Here is a 13,210-nt window from a genome sequence, read left to right on the forward strand (position 1 = left end):
CTAGCATTAGCAGTCATTTAGAAAAAAAAGTCTAAATATGAAGCAGATTTATCTGTGTCAGTAGTATCTTCATTTTCAAGTTCACTTGGATATATTAAATGTAAGTGATCACTGAATCTATTAATATTAAGAAACAGTACATCATCAATATACCGAAAGGTGAAATTAAAAGACTCGGCTAATTTCTTTTCTCCTTTCTGTACAAGCCCTTGGATAAATTCTGCTTTATAGGAAGATAAAAACAAATCTGCAAGTAGAGGAGCGCAATTGGTACCTATTGGAATTCCAACAGTCTGTTGGAAAACCAAACCTCCAAATTCAACGAATATCTTGTTAATTAAAAAGTCCAGCATGTCAGTGATATCCTCGTCGGTATATTTTCTCTTTGACTCTGTATAATTTTTCACAAAGTAAGCTGAATTCCAGCCCAAAGCTAGATATTTAAAACGTCTAGTGCCCTTTCTGTTAACGAAACATTAGCTGCCGAGTTCTATCAGTCAAGCTCTAAGTTTAGTGTGTGGAATAGTGGTATAAAGAGTTGAAAAATCAGAGGTTTTAACGTTGGTACAATGTTTTAATGATTGAGGTTGTAAATTCACCAATAGCTCTAAGACTTTTGAATTTTCAGTATCCACATCTGATAAACAACACTTCTTGAATATGCCGTTTCGGAATATTTCTGAAATCCTTCTTTGACTGCAGTGAGTATGGCATTTACGACTTTAGAAAGTGGTTTAGTGGAACACTTGGAAGAACCTGCAATATACCTTTCCTTATAAGGATTCTTGTGAAACTTATGAATCCAATACGAGGATGAAATATTCTGGTGTTCATCCTTTTGATTAACACCAAAGGAGATTAAAACCGGTTTGTGGTTTTCCAGGATTTCGTGCTTCGTAAACGAACTTAGTGTATAAGTAGGATTTCCAAGTGTGTTATGAATCCCCAGTTCCTTAATCAGACAGTCAATGTAGTGTTTCTTGCTAACAAAAAGACTATTGTTTGAGGCGTTGTCAGCTGGAACGACAACATATTTGTCATGGCGGCAAGACAACTCCTCTATGACCTGAGGGTCTTTAAAGATGTAAGGAGCTTTGGTGCTCATTGACCCTTTAAGCTTACTTACTCTTATCTGAATCAATGACCTCACTGATTTTAACCACTCCAAAAGAGTGTCAACCTCAACCTTTTCTCTGTCTGTCCAGTCTCTTGCATAACCACCAACGGAATCCATAAGTAGTTTGAAGTTCTGCTTCCAATTGATTGGCTGTGGCTCTCTGTATTTCGGACCCTTGGACAAAAGACGTATCAACTTGTAGTTATTGACTATGTTTAAATCTTTAGAAATAACATGGCCAGCAGGATTATACACGAAATGGTAATGTGAACAGCCACAATCAGGTAGTTTAGCTTTGAGGTCATCAATATTTAGATTCTGCAACACTTTTGTTTTATACCATCTATAGAAACATCATGCATATCAGGTGGAATATATCGACGATGTCCATGGCTCATCGGCCGACGAAGAGACCTATTGAAAAAATCCCTCACATTCACTGAACTACAGTTAGGGCTACCCAAGTTACCAGCAGTATCTATTTTATCGTTACATCCATGTTCTTCCTCAGTCTAATAACCTTCCATCATTACCGAACTGAACAAAGAAATAACACGACGGGTGCCGTATACGGTGCAGGAAATGCTTACGCTTCCGGGACACCTGATTTCATTCCTGGTGGTTAGTGGAGTTTGTGTTCTTTCTTAACTGGGTAAAATCAGTGAGGTCATTGATTCAGATAAACATAAGTAAACTTAAAGGGTCAAAAAGCACCAAAGCTCCTTCCATCTTTAAAGACCCTAAGGTCATAGAGGACTTGTTTTGCCTCCATGGTGAAATAATGAAATTTAATTCTTTTTTTCACCAATAGATTGTCTCAGAGGCTTTTTTTAACCATCAATACTGATACGAATCAATACAACAATTAAGAAAACTAAAACATTAAAACTTAAATGCATTTTTGCAAAAGTTCTTGCAGTCTACAAAATGAGTTGGAAAATACAAACACGAAAAAGATTTATCACGGAAACTGTACCTTATTGCGTCATCTTCCATATGTGATGATGTGTTTGTTTGTACTTCTTCATACGAAGGAGAAGAATCCAATGTTTGTTGATTTTCCAAATCTGAAAAAAAAATGTTAATGTAAAAATATCCCGAATTGCATATAACAGGCCAAAACAAAACTGATGTACTATATATAATGCATTAACTTCATGATAGAACAACATAAAAAAAAACAAAAATAATCAAATCTAATTAATTGTTTTGATGGTTAATGATTAACGGTACTGTTTTGGTGCTACAGACAATGCGTTTATATGGCAAGGTCATCTAACTAAATACATAAATAAACAAGACAAAATTAACACCATCCCCCCAAACACACACATACACTTCACTCTGAAGTATTTGTATTATAACAAAGTCAATGTTATTCTTTCATGCGATATATGTAATTATCAAAGGTACGAGACTTATAATTAAGTACACCAGGCGCGCGTTTCGTCTTCATAAACTCATCAGTGACGCTCATATCAGAATGTTTATAAAGCCAAACAAGTACAATGTTAAAGCATTGAGGATTCAAAATTCCAAAAAGTTGTTCCATATACGGCTAGGTATTCTATGCCTGGGATAAAAGAATCCTTGTTTTTCTTAAAAAAAGTCAATGTTTTGTAAAGAGGAAATTTATAAAATGACTACATATTGTTGATATTCATGTCAACACCGAAGTGTTGATTCCTGAGCTGATGATACCCTCGGGGACGAAACGTCCACCAGAAGTGGCATCGACCCAGTGGTGTAAATAGTTATCAAAGTTATATAATTGTGTCTGCCCTTGCAAATGCAAAGTTTTATTTGAAATAAACACAGTTGAGCATGAAGGCACACAGGTTTATGGTTCACTGTATAACTAATTCTTACAAAAATAAGTTATCTGGAAATACTTTACACAAACAGCTAGCAAAGTGAAAACTTTCTAGTATTCAATCTGTAGATTGAGTTATTAGAAATTGCGATGCCCTCTTATGTAAAATATATTCCAAAATTGACAAAGTTAAACTATCTCCCAGGACAGCAAATATTGATAAAAAATAAAAACCCCGATAACAAGCAGACAGTAATTGTCCTAGGATTCGAACTGCAGGAGGAGTTATGCGGAATAAATATATACCCATAAGTGGGATGGACGTACGGAAGGACGAACAGACGAATGGACGGAGAGATGGAAGAACGGATTGACAAAAAGACAGGGGTAAAATAATATGCCCCAACTTTCAGATATCCAGGGGGGGGGGGGCATAAAAAAATATATTTTTAAGACGGCATAGATAAGGACAATAGTAAAATTGAGAATGGAAATGGGGAATGTGTCAAAGAGACAACAACCCGACCAAATAAAAAACAACAGCAGAGGGTCACCAACAGGTCTTCAATGTAGCGAGAAATTCCCGCACCCGGAGGCGTCCTTCAGCTGGCCCCTAAACAAATATATACTAGTCCAGTGATAATGAACGCCATACTAATTTCCAAATTGTACACAAGAAACTAAAATTAAAATAATACAAGACTAACAAAGGTCAGAGGCTCCTGACTTGGGACAGGCGCAAAAATGCGGCGGGGTTAAACATGTTTGTGAGATCTCAACCCTCCCCCTATACCTCTAACCAATGTAGAAAAGTAAACGCATAACAATATGCACATTAAAATTCAGTTCAAGAGAAGTCCGAGTCTGATGTGAGAAGATGTAACCAAAGAAAATAAATAAAATGACAATAATACATAAATAACAACAGACTACTAGCAGTTAACTGACATGCCAGCTCCAGACTTCAATTAAACTGACTGAAAGATTATGATTTCATCATATGAACATCAGGCACAATCCTTCCCGTTAGGGGTTTAGTATCATACCATCATAACATATATGAGAAGAACATAACCCGTGTCATGCCAACAACTGTTTTTAGAATAAATTTGTTTAGTTCCAATGCAAAGACCTTATCAGTGACTCAATATTAACGCCAAAATATGCAATCTTTAATGACTTGACAACAGTATCGTTATTATATCCCTTCTTAATAAGTCTATTCAAAGGTTTTGTAAGTTTCTGAGGTGAATACTGACACCTTTGTGCTAGTATACCGGTGTTCAAAAGTCATAAATCGATTGAAGGAAAACAAATCCGGATTACAAACTAAAACCGAAAGAAGCATATCAACTATAACAACGGTACAACAGGAAAACTGAAGTGCAACAAAAACAAACGCCTAGAACGAACTATTTGATAACAACTGTCATATTCCTGAATTGGTGCACGACATTTTAAGAACAATGAAGAGATAATCGTGTGTTCAAACCTGGTATAATGGCTAGCCAAACCTCCCGATTGATGACAATACGTAAACAAATTTTGCTAAATTGGCAACACTACGTGACAGAAATACAGCACTAAACAACACGCAAGAACATTCATTCCAGAAAAAGGTCTCCTGCCATATATCCACATGCATGAGTGTCCAATCATACTGTTAAAAAGTTACGAAGGACTTATTGAAACACGGGAATTTGGATTGAAGATCATATTGCCCACTGAGAAATATGAAAAATCCAAAAAAAAAATCAGAATTGTATATCAGTGGAACCATACAATCTAATGTGTTGATTGATAAGTGATGCTCGAAGTAAAACTATACGAAAATGTAGTAAACAATGTTGACGCGCTAATAAACAAAAAAAAAAAGAAAATAAACACAAAAGTATAGCAAACCCGGATAATTATTTTAAGCTTACATGAGGAAGATACAATCCTAAATTTTAAATGATTCTAAAAATTATGTTACATAAAAATTTAAATGAATTCGTATATTCATGCAATTAACATTATCAGATGTAGTTTGATTGTTTATGATACAACATATTTTGATTAAACATCAGAATTTATAAAATTTACAGTATCGAAAACATGTTAAGCTAAAACCCATTAATATGTGGGATCTCAGTAAATAACGCATAACTGACACGCAGCGCTATTTTAAACAAATTTTAAAATAAAACAGGCGGTTGTGGTAGGTGCAAAAACAAGTAGATCTTTTTTAAAGACAAACAGACTAATAGTAGTATACAAGACACAACAAAGAAAACAAAGGACTAAGCAACACGAACTTTACCACAAACTTGGGTTGATATCATGTAGCAGATCCTGTTCAACATTTGGCACTCATCGTGTTGCTCATGTTTTACAAATAAAAAGTATTTGATACATCATTACTTCAGATTCTATTACTTTTATATAGTAAAGCTGCTGGTTACACGGGTAGTAACCTCGTCATATCGAGAAGCGATAAGGGCAGATATTTTGTCATAGTTTGGTTAATATAAAACTAGTTGTGTTAAGTTACTTTCTCGAACGATTGCCTCAATTCTCTTAAAACGAGCAAATAAAAAGCCAATAATATATTTTGATCTGCTTGGTTAGTCAAACGATCTACATTATAATTGTTATTTTCAAGAACCTAACGCAGAATGAGCAAACTATCGAAATTGCGAGGGTTTGGTTAAACTATGACATGGTTCGGTTAAGTGTCTAGAAATTCGTCATGGTTTTGATCGATTTTGTAATAGTGTAGATCCAAATTGATAAAAATATGTTTCAGCTCAATATTTTTTTTTTATTAAACAACGGTATTTCACGCTGCAAATACATTTAGCTGCAAAAGTTTCTTATCATCTACATCCGATTTCACCTGGATAGATGCACGCTTGAGAAAGCTATTTGGTCTAGCGAAATATTGCGCTTATTTTCATCATTTTGTAAATAAATATTTTAAACATTCTTATATTTACATACTAAATAGTGTGTTAAAATTACATTGTTAAGCAATCTATAATTTTATTTGTGTAATTGAATTAATCTCTGCTATTTATAGGCACTTATATATATATATACTATTATATATATATGTATTCAAGTAGGTTTGTTCGTTCTTTTTCGTTTGCTTTTCCGAAAGCTTCTGAAATACTTTTGTTCTTATAACCTCTTGATTTGAGTTGCTGTCTGAGTTGCCCTAAACGATGGTTTAACTTTGATTCCGATGAACAAATCCGTTTTAACCTGATGGCTTGGCTGTACGGAATGCTCCGGGAGCAGTGTTTCGGGTGACAACTCTTCGGAGAGAGAAATTGGTGTTTATCAGTTTTTTTGGTGTGACGGTCTGTTGTCATGACTCCGTTTTCTAAAGTTATGGTGGTGTCGAGAAACGCAATTTTCTCATTTGAAACTTCAGATGTGAAGTTTCATCGGAATCAAAGTTAAACCATCGTTTCGGGCAACTCAGACAGCAACTCAAATCAAGAGGTTATAAGAACAAAAGTATTTCAGAAGCTTTCGGAAAAGCAAACGAAAAAGAACGAACAAACCTACTTGAATACAAAGAAAAGACGGCCCAGACAAATAAAATCCCGTTTGTTGTTAGCTTTCATCCTCATCTGACAAATATTTCATCAATTGTCCACAAACACTGGCGTCTTATTGAAAATGATCCTTCCTTAAGCGAGATTTTTCCATCACCTCCCGTTATGGCTTACCGCAGACCAAAAAACCTCAAAGATATTCTAGTATCATCCAAAGTATCTAAACGGGAGATATCAACAATCGGAGGTTATAAACAATGCGGAAGGGGCAATTGTAAGTGCTGCAAAGTCGCCAATATAGAAACCCAGTTCATCAGCACAGTCACAAAGAAAAATTACAACATATTTATAACATCAAATTGCAAAACGCAAAATTGCATTTATGTTCTAACGTGTGGAACTTGCAAATTACAATATGTTGGTGAAACAGAAACCCCATTTAACATCCGACTAAATAACCATCGGTCATTTTATACAAAAGAAAGGAACTGCCCAATTACAAGACACCTTTTAAGAGCAGGACATGATTTTGAAAACATCACATTTCAAATCATTGAGAAAAATCAAAATTGGGATACACAAGGAAGACAAAAAAGAGAGAGATTTTGGATGCACCAGTTACGAACTCTTGAACCTGATGGACTCAATGAGAGAGACGAAAAAAGATTTCAAAGCAAATCAAAACCATAGTTATCTTGAAATCATACAAATTAATTTATAAAAACTCATACAATTAATCGAACATCTATAAATGTGTTAAACTTTTATTCCAACTTCATGTAGTTGTAGCTACAAACATATTTTATGACCGAATTAATATGTTACACCCATCCCTCAAATCTTGTATAGATTAAGCTACAAAAATATTTTTCTGTCATGCATCCGATTTCACCTTGAGAGATGCACACGCCTGATGAAGCTAATTTGTTTAGCGAAATATTGCGTATTTCTATTTAACATCTAATAGAACTTTTTAATGTATCAATTAGTGTGTTTTAGTTATATTCTTAGACATTTATATATATATATATATATATATATATATATTTCTCTTGACTTATAAAGGATGTTTGCATGTTTCAAGGTTCTTGATGAGTAATTGCCTATATACTTAAATATACTTTGCATTTAGTAAGTTACACTGTAAACATATATTTTCTGGTGTGTGCTCTAAGTAGCATGCATGTTCCACTATATTGCATTATTTTAAATACAGTTGTTATAATTGAATTATACCTTGAACATGTATTATGGAGAGATCGAGCTTTTATAGGCTGTGCCTGTTGCTTAATCCTTTTCATATATTAATGAATAAAATATGTTTAAAATCAAACTATAAGTTGACTTAAGTCTAAGTTTTCAATGTCCTTGTTGTTTGGTCTGCATTTAACAGGAATCTGCAAAACAAACTGTAGCTAAAACCGAACTTGACACACGAATTTAATCTAAATGAGTGTTTAACTCCTACTGAGTACCTACAACTGTAATCAACCATTAACTCGGACATCTAGTGTAACTCACATTCAAACACAACATTAATCATTAACTTGAACACAATATCAACTGATGGATAAAACTTAAACTCAAACTCTTATAGGAATTCCAGCTAAAAGTCGTTCTGGATTGGTAGTCATGTTAAATAGAAGTTGGTTGTAAAATAAAGCAGCGCAATATATCAAAGGGACAATCACAATTTATAAATCGACAACACGACGATGACATAATTCAAATAGCGACACAAGAGAAGCAATAACAATACATATGAAACTAAAATGTTATAAAATGGTAATAGAAGATGAGCTAAAGATTTACCTCGTTTTTGCTTTTTATTAGCTTCTTTCTCGTCTTCATCTCCTTTTTTCTTCTTCTCTTTCATCTCATTTTCGATCTTATTAGATAATAGAAAACAAAAGTTAGTTCCGCTGAATTCAAATTCAAATCAGAAATAAAAATAAATACAACTTGTGAAACAAATAGGTTCCAAGTACAATACATCAATTAGTAAATCATGGCATTTAAAGTAAAAACCCGCTTGGAGGTATACCACTATGCGAAAAACACTTTATTGGATAAATATAAAGTAATCTGCAAAATGGTCAAATAACAATAAATATGAACAGAACATCATTTGTTAATTAGTTTTTAAGGAATGGAATCAACTTCACAAAATGGACGTATTTGTGGTGACGTTTTACCGCAATGACTATTTACCGGAATTGTAATAACATAAGCAACATGACGGGTGTCACATGTGGAACAGGATCTGCTTACCCTTCAAGAGCACCTGAGAATACCCCCATTTTTTAGTGGGGTTCATGTTGCTTAGCCTTTAGTTTTTTATGTTGTATCTCCTGTACTATTATTTGTCTGTTTGTCTTTTTATTTTTAGCCATTGCGTTGTCAGTTTATTTTCTATCTATGAGTTTGACTCTCCCTCTGGTATCTTTCGTTCCTCTTTAATATAAGTAAAGGTTTATATGTAAAATAAAAAAAAAGATTTGGTTTTCGTTTTGAATTCACGTACAAAAATATTGAATTCAGATAGAGTTTGTAATAGTGTTATCATTTGTTAATTCAAACCATTAAAGTTATATTAAAATGGAATCGTGTTTGTTATGGCTTTATAATTTGTGTTTTCTAACCATTTCGATTTTTCTTCTAAATCAAATCAGTGTATAAACAAAAATCCAGTGCATAAAGTTGTTTTAAACATAAAATCATTGTTTTTATCTTAACTTTTACATCATGTGAGACCAAACAGTAAACAATTATGAAAACAAACAACAAAGAACAAAAAACACTGCAGATAAATCACGAGTAACTCGTCTATTCTGATAAATAAGACATAAGGAAAATGTACCGAAGATACAGAATTTAAACCACAAACGAATAAACCAACAACAAATTATTACAAAATGACCCATCGCACCCGCACGTATTAGACAGTAACAACAAAATGCACGGAAGCAGGATATATAAATACAGAACCAGGGTGTCTCTAATAACGCCAATAGTAGTATGCCGCAGTTCAATTCGTAAACCGATAAGATTTTACACATTATACCCTGTTTCTCCGTTATCCTTTATTCCATTTGTATATCCAAGATTACAATTCTTTCTTAATGTCAATTGATTGGTTTGGTCAATAAATGATAAATCATATTACCAAATACATATTCCATCATTTGCTTGTTTTTCGATCTGCAAATGAGTCGAATCAAAAAGAACAATACCCACATTTAGAATTTAACACAAATCCGTAAACTAGCATATTAATCTATTGTAATAAAAATTCATATCTAATAAAATTTGTAGATTTAGCTAACAAGGTCCTTATATTTTAATAAAGTAACATTTGTTTATAGTGGAAAGTTGTATTAACGTTAAATAAGCTAAAATAAAAAATTGCTTGCTGGTCCTTCTCTGTGATTACCTTTAGATAAATCTGGTTCATTTCCCAATCAATCTATCATGAAGGGAAGATAAATGATACAGATTCCAATCATATTCTTTTTCAAAAATGATGAACGGTTCTTTATATTGGTATGTAATCTTTTTAAACGTTTCAAGTTTATGAAATTATATTCGTACATCAATGTTTTTGATACACCAATAACATAACTGAAATATATTGAATTGATACATTTTGTAACTATTCAAATTTATATCAGAAACCTAACCTTAATTATAAAATAATGAACATGTTAAAGGGAGACAATACTCGCATAACTTTTTCGAATTGGCACATAATATAACGGAATGTCAATCTTGCATACAAATGGCTCATCAATATGATTAATTAACTGTGCAATCGCGCTCCACCTTCAATGATGATTCTAAATTATAAATATAACCAAAAGTTGATACTCTATAGATAGTGAAGAATAATGAAATCTAACCCACTGTTAAAATATTTCTTTGCATTTTTTTAAAACTTCCTCAGTAAAATGTTCGAGCCACTTGACTTTCATAGCTCATAATTAACGTTTTTAAACAATATTTAAATAAAGTAGCTAAAGATTATTCGCTTCTCAAAGTGTAAGACGCAATAAAAATCGTATGCTTGCACCAATTTACCCAAAAACAGATTTAATTAAGTTCTGAACATTTCGACATTTCTTCGTTAAAACCGGTTTTAAACAAATCACAAGTACGTGTTAAGATCCGACTAAATACCCATAGACAGATATCGTCAGGTAAATTTGCTACGTAAACCGATAAAGTTTTCCACATTTCCCTGTTCCCCCGTTGTCTTATATTCAATTCGCAAATGTACAATCAACATTTTATTTAGAATTTAATACCATTTAACAATTGCATATATATAGATAACTTTCACTAATCGACATAAATTAAGCTTATTAAGATTGCGTAAGATTGAATAAGGACCCAAAAAAACAGACAGACAGAATGACAATCATTTAGAATACTAAATGTCCCGGCTTTTGAGTAGCAGAAACAAATTTAAAGGTTAAAAAGAATACCAACAAATTTTAAGTTTCAAATGCTTAGTCAAATTATATGTATTCACTGTACTCCATCAGTTTGTTTTATCTTATACTTCGTAATAGAACTTGTTTGTGGAAGAACATTCAAAGAGGGACGGAAGATACCAGAGAGGGACAGTTAAACTCATAAATCGAAAATAAACTGAAAACGCCATGGCAAAAAATGAAAAAGACAAACAGACACGCAAAAGTACACATGACACAACATAGAAAACTAAAGAATAAGCAACACGAACCCCACTAAAAACTAGGGGTGATCTCAGGTGCTCCGGAAGCGTTAGCAGATCCTGCTCCACATGTGGCACACGTCGTGTTGCTGATGTTAAAAATTCCGGTAAATAGTTTTATTCAGTAGGTCACATTCATCAATGGGAACGGGATTGTAGTTACGACGTAAGGAACATATCCGATATCATTATCACAGTTCGACAATTAAACTTTTTACATACTTTTAATAAAGATGAAGTGGATCATGAAGGATGTACACCTCTAAGGAGCCTAACATGTCTAGAAATATTTTTTTTTCTTAACCTGATTTTAGGTTTAAATAGTTATCAAAGGTACCAGGATTATAATTTAGTACGCCAGACGCACATTTCGTCTACATAAGACTCATCAGTGACGCTCATATCAAAATATTTATAAAGCCAAACAAGTTCAAAGTTGAAGAGCATTGAGGATCCAAAATTCCAAAAAGTTGTGCCAAATACGGCTAAGGTAATCTATGCCTGGGATAAGGAAATCCTTAGTTTTTCGTAAAATTCAATGTTAAAAGAGTGTAAAAGAATATTTGATGAAGAAAAAATCATAAGGTGGTGCACTTCTTTTTTTGCTACGACCCTTTGAAAGTACCAAATTTTGAAAATGTTGTTATAATAAAACACCCATGCAACCATGCATCCCATATTGCAAGATAGGACTTGACACTTCTTATTTAGTGTTTCGGCAGTTAAGTTTGGGATCCTTTTAATAAATCCTCTGAATACATGCTGTGAGTGACAGCTATTTCTGTGCAGAAACAGATACGAATTTGTTTCTTTAAAATGTATTTCAAAGTCAAGGATCCCATATGTTGTAAATCTTTGACCTTTAATAACATCAACATCAAAGATCGACATTTTATCGTTTTTGACTTTAATAAGGGGTTATAATCATTTGCTAGACGAAAAACATCCATAATTTCATCTGATGTTTCATCATATATTATGAATCCATCGTCTCTATATCTGCCATGATAGAATATTTTGTCTTTATATTGAAATGCAGAAATAATTTCATTCATTATTTCAAACATAAGAATGTCACAGATTTCCGGTGAAGGAACTGCAACAACTGCCGTACCTATTATTTGTTTGTAAATTTTCCATCAAATTCAAATACATTGTTTTCTAAAATATTTCTCAACAAATGTATTAATACATTGACTGACGGAGCATTGTTGGCCGAGTATCCCTGTGAATTAGTCACTGGATAACCAGGGAATTTATGCAGTGAATTCATATTTATAGATAGTTTGTTAGTTTTACAGTTCATGGTTATTACAAACATTTTACAAACTATATTGTTTCATGGTTACGGAAAGTGTACAGTTTTGTCCGGTTTTGTTTCTAAAGCTTAAAACTTTATGATCATTGACCTTTAACCTTATTGATGAAAACCGTTGACGCTGGTTGATCAATTGTGTGGATTAATTTATACGTTTTATTGATACTCACGAACAACTTAAACTTAAGTTAAAAATTATATGTGGTAAGTTTCGACATTGTAAATGGAAATTCATTTGATTAAGTGATAAAGTGTGTATAAAAGCGTTTTGAGACAAAATTCTGTACGTTTTCACGAAGCATGCTGTTTTGGTTTATTACCACGTGTTCAGATATAATGTCAACTCTTGCTACACAAATTTTATACATGAAAATATATTATATCTAGCTATTCATGATCATATGTATCTTTTTACATCATTTAAAAATTTGCTGTTTTTAGCATTAATATATTTGTTAATTTCGTATGTGTTTAAAAATTCATTTCTAAAAACTGCATAAGCGTCTATGCCTTTTTGTTTATAATTTGATATATGAGTACTTTTATGAACTGAATATATTAAGACAGTTAGGAAGAGATTTATATCATTATACATAGGATCATGTATTTTATAGCCCAGTACTAAAGATTTAAAATTAAAAATATGTGACCCAATTTTGATTTTGCTTACAAGTACATATAT

The 13,210-nt window shown here is 32.8% G+C and overlaps 1 protein-coding gene across 1 annotated transcript in view; it reads right to left on the reverse strand.

The window, feature by feature from the left end:
• LOC139528919 (uncharacterized) overlaps window positions 1–13,210 on the reverse strand; it is a 178,914-nt gene that overhangs the window by 39,663 nt on the left and 126,041 nt on the right. Inside the window, exons 17-18 of the mRNA XM_071325156.1 lie at window positions 8,288–8,363; window positions 2,094–2,184 (exon numbers count right to left, since the gene is read on the reverse strand). Coding sequence (XP_071181257.1) covers window positions 2,094–2,184; window positions 8,288–8,363 — 167 coding nt within the window. The remainder of the gene's footprint in view (window positions 1–2,093; window positions 2,185–8,287; window positions 8,364–13,210) is intronic.

The sequence above is a fragment of the Mytilus edulis genome, chromosome 6 (genome assembly GCF_963676685.1).
Source record: "Mytilus edulis chromosome 6, xbMytEdul2.2, whole genome shotgun sequence".
Lineage (NCBI taxonomy): Eukaryota > Metazoa > Mollusca > Bivalvia > Mytilida > Mytilidae > Mytilus > Mytilus edulis.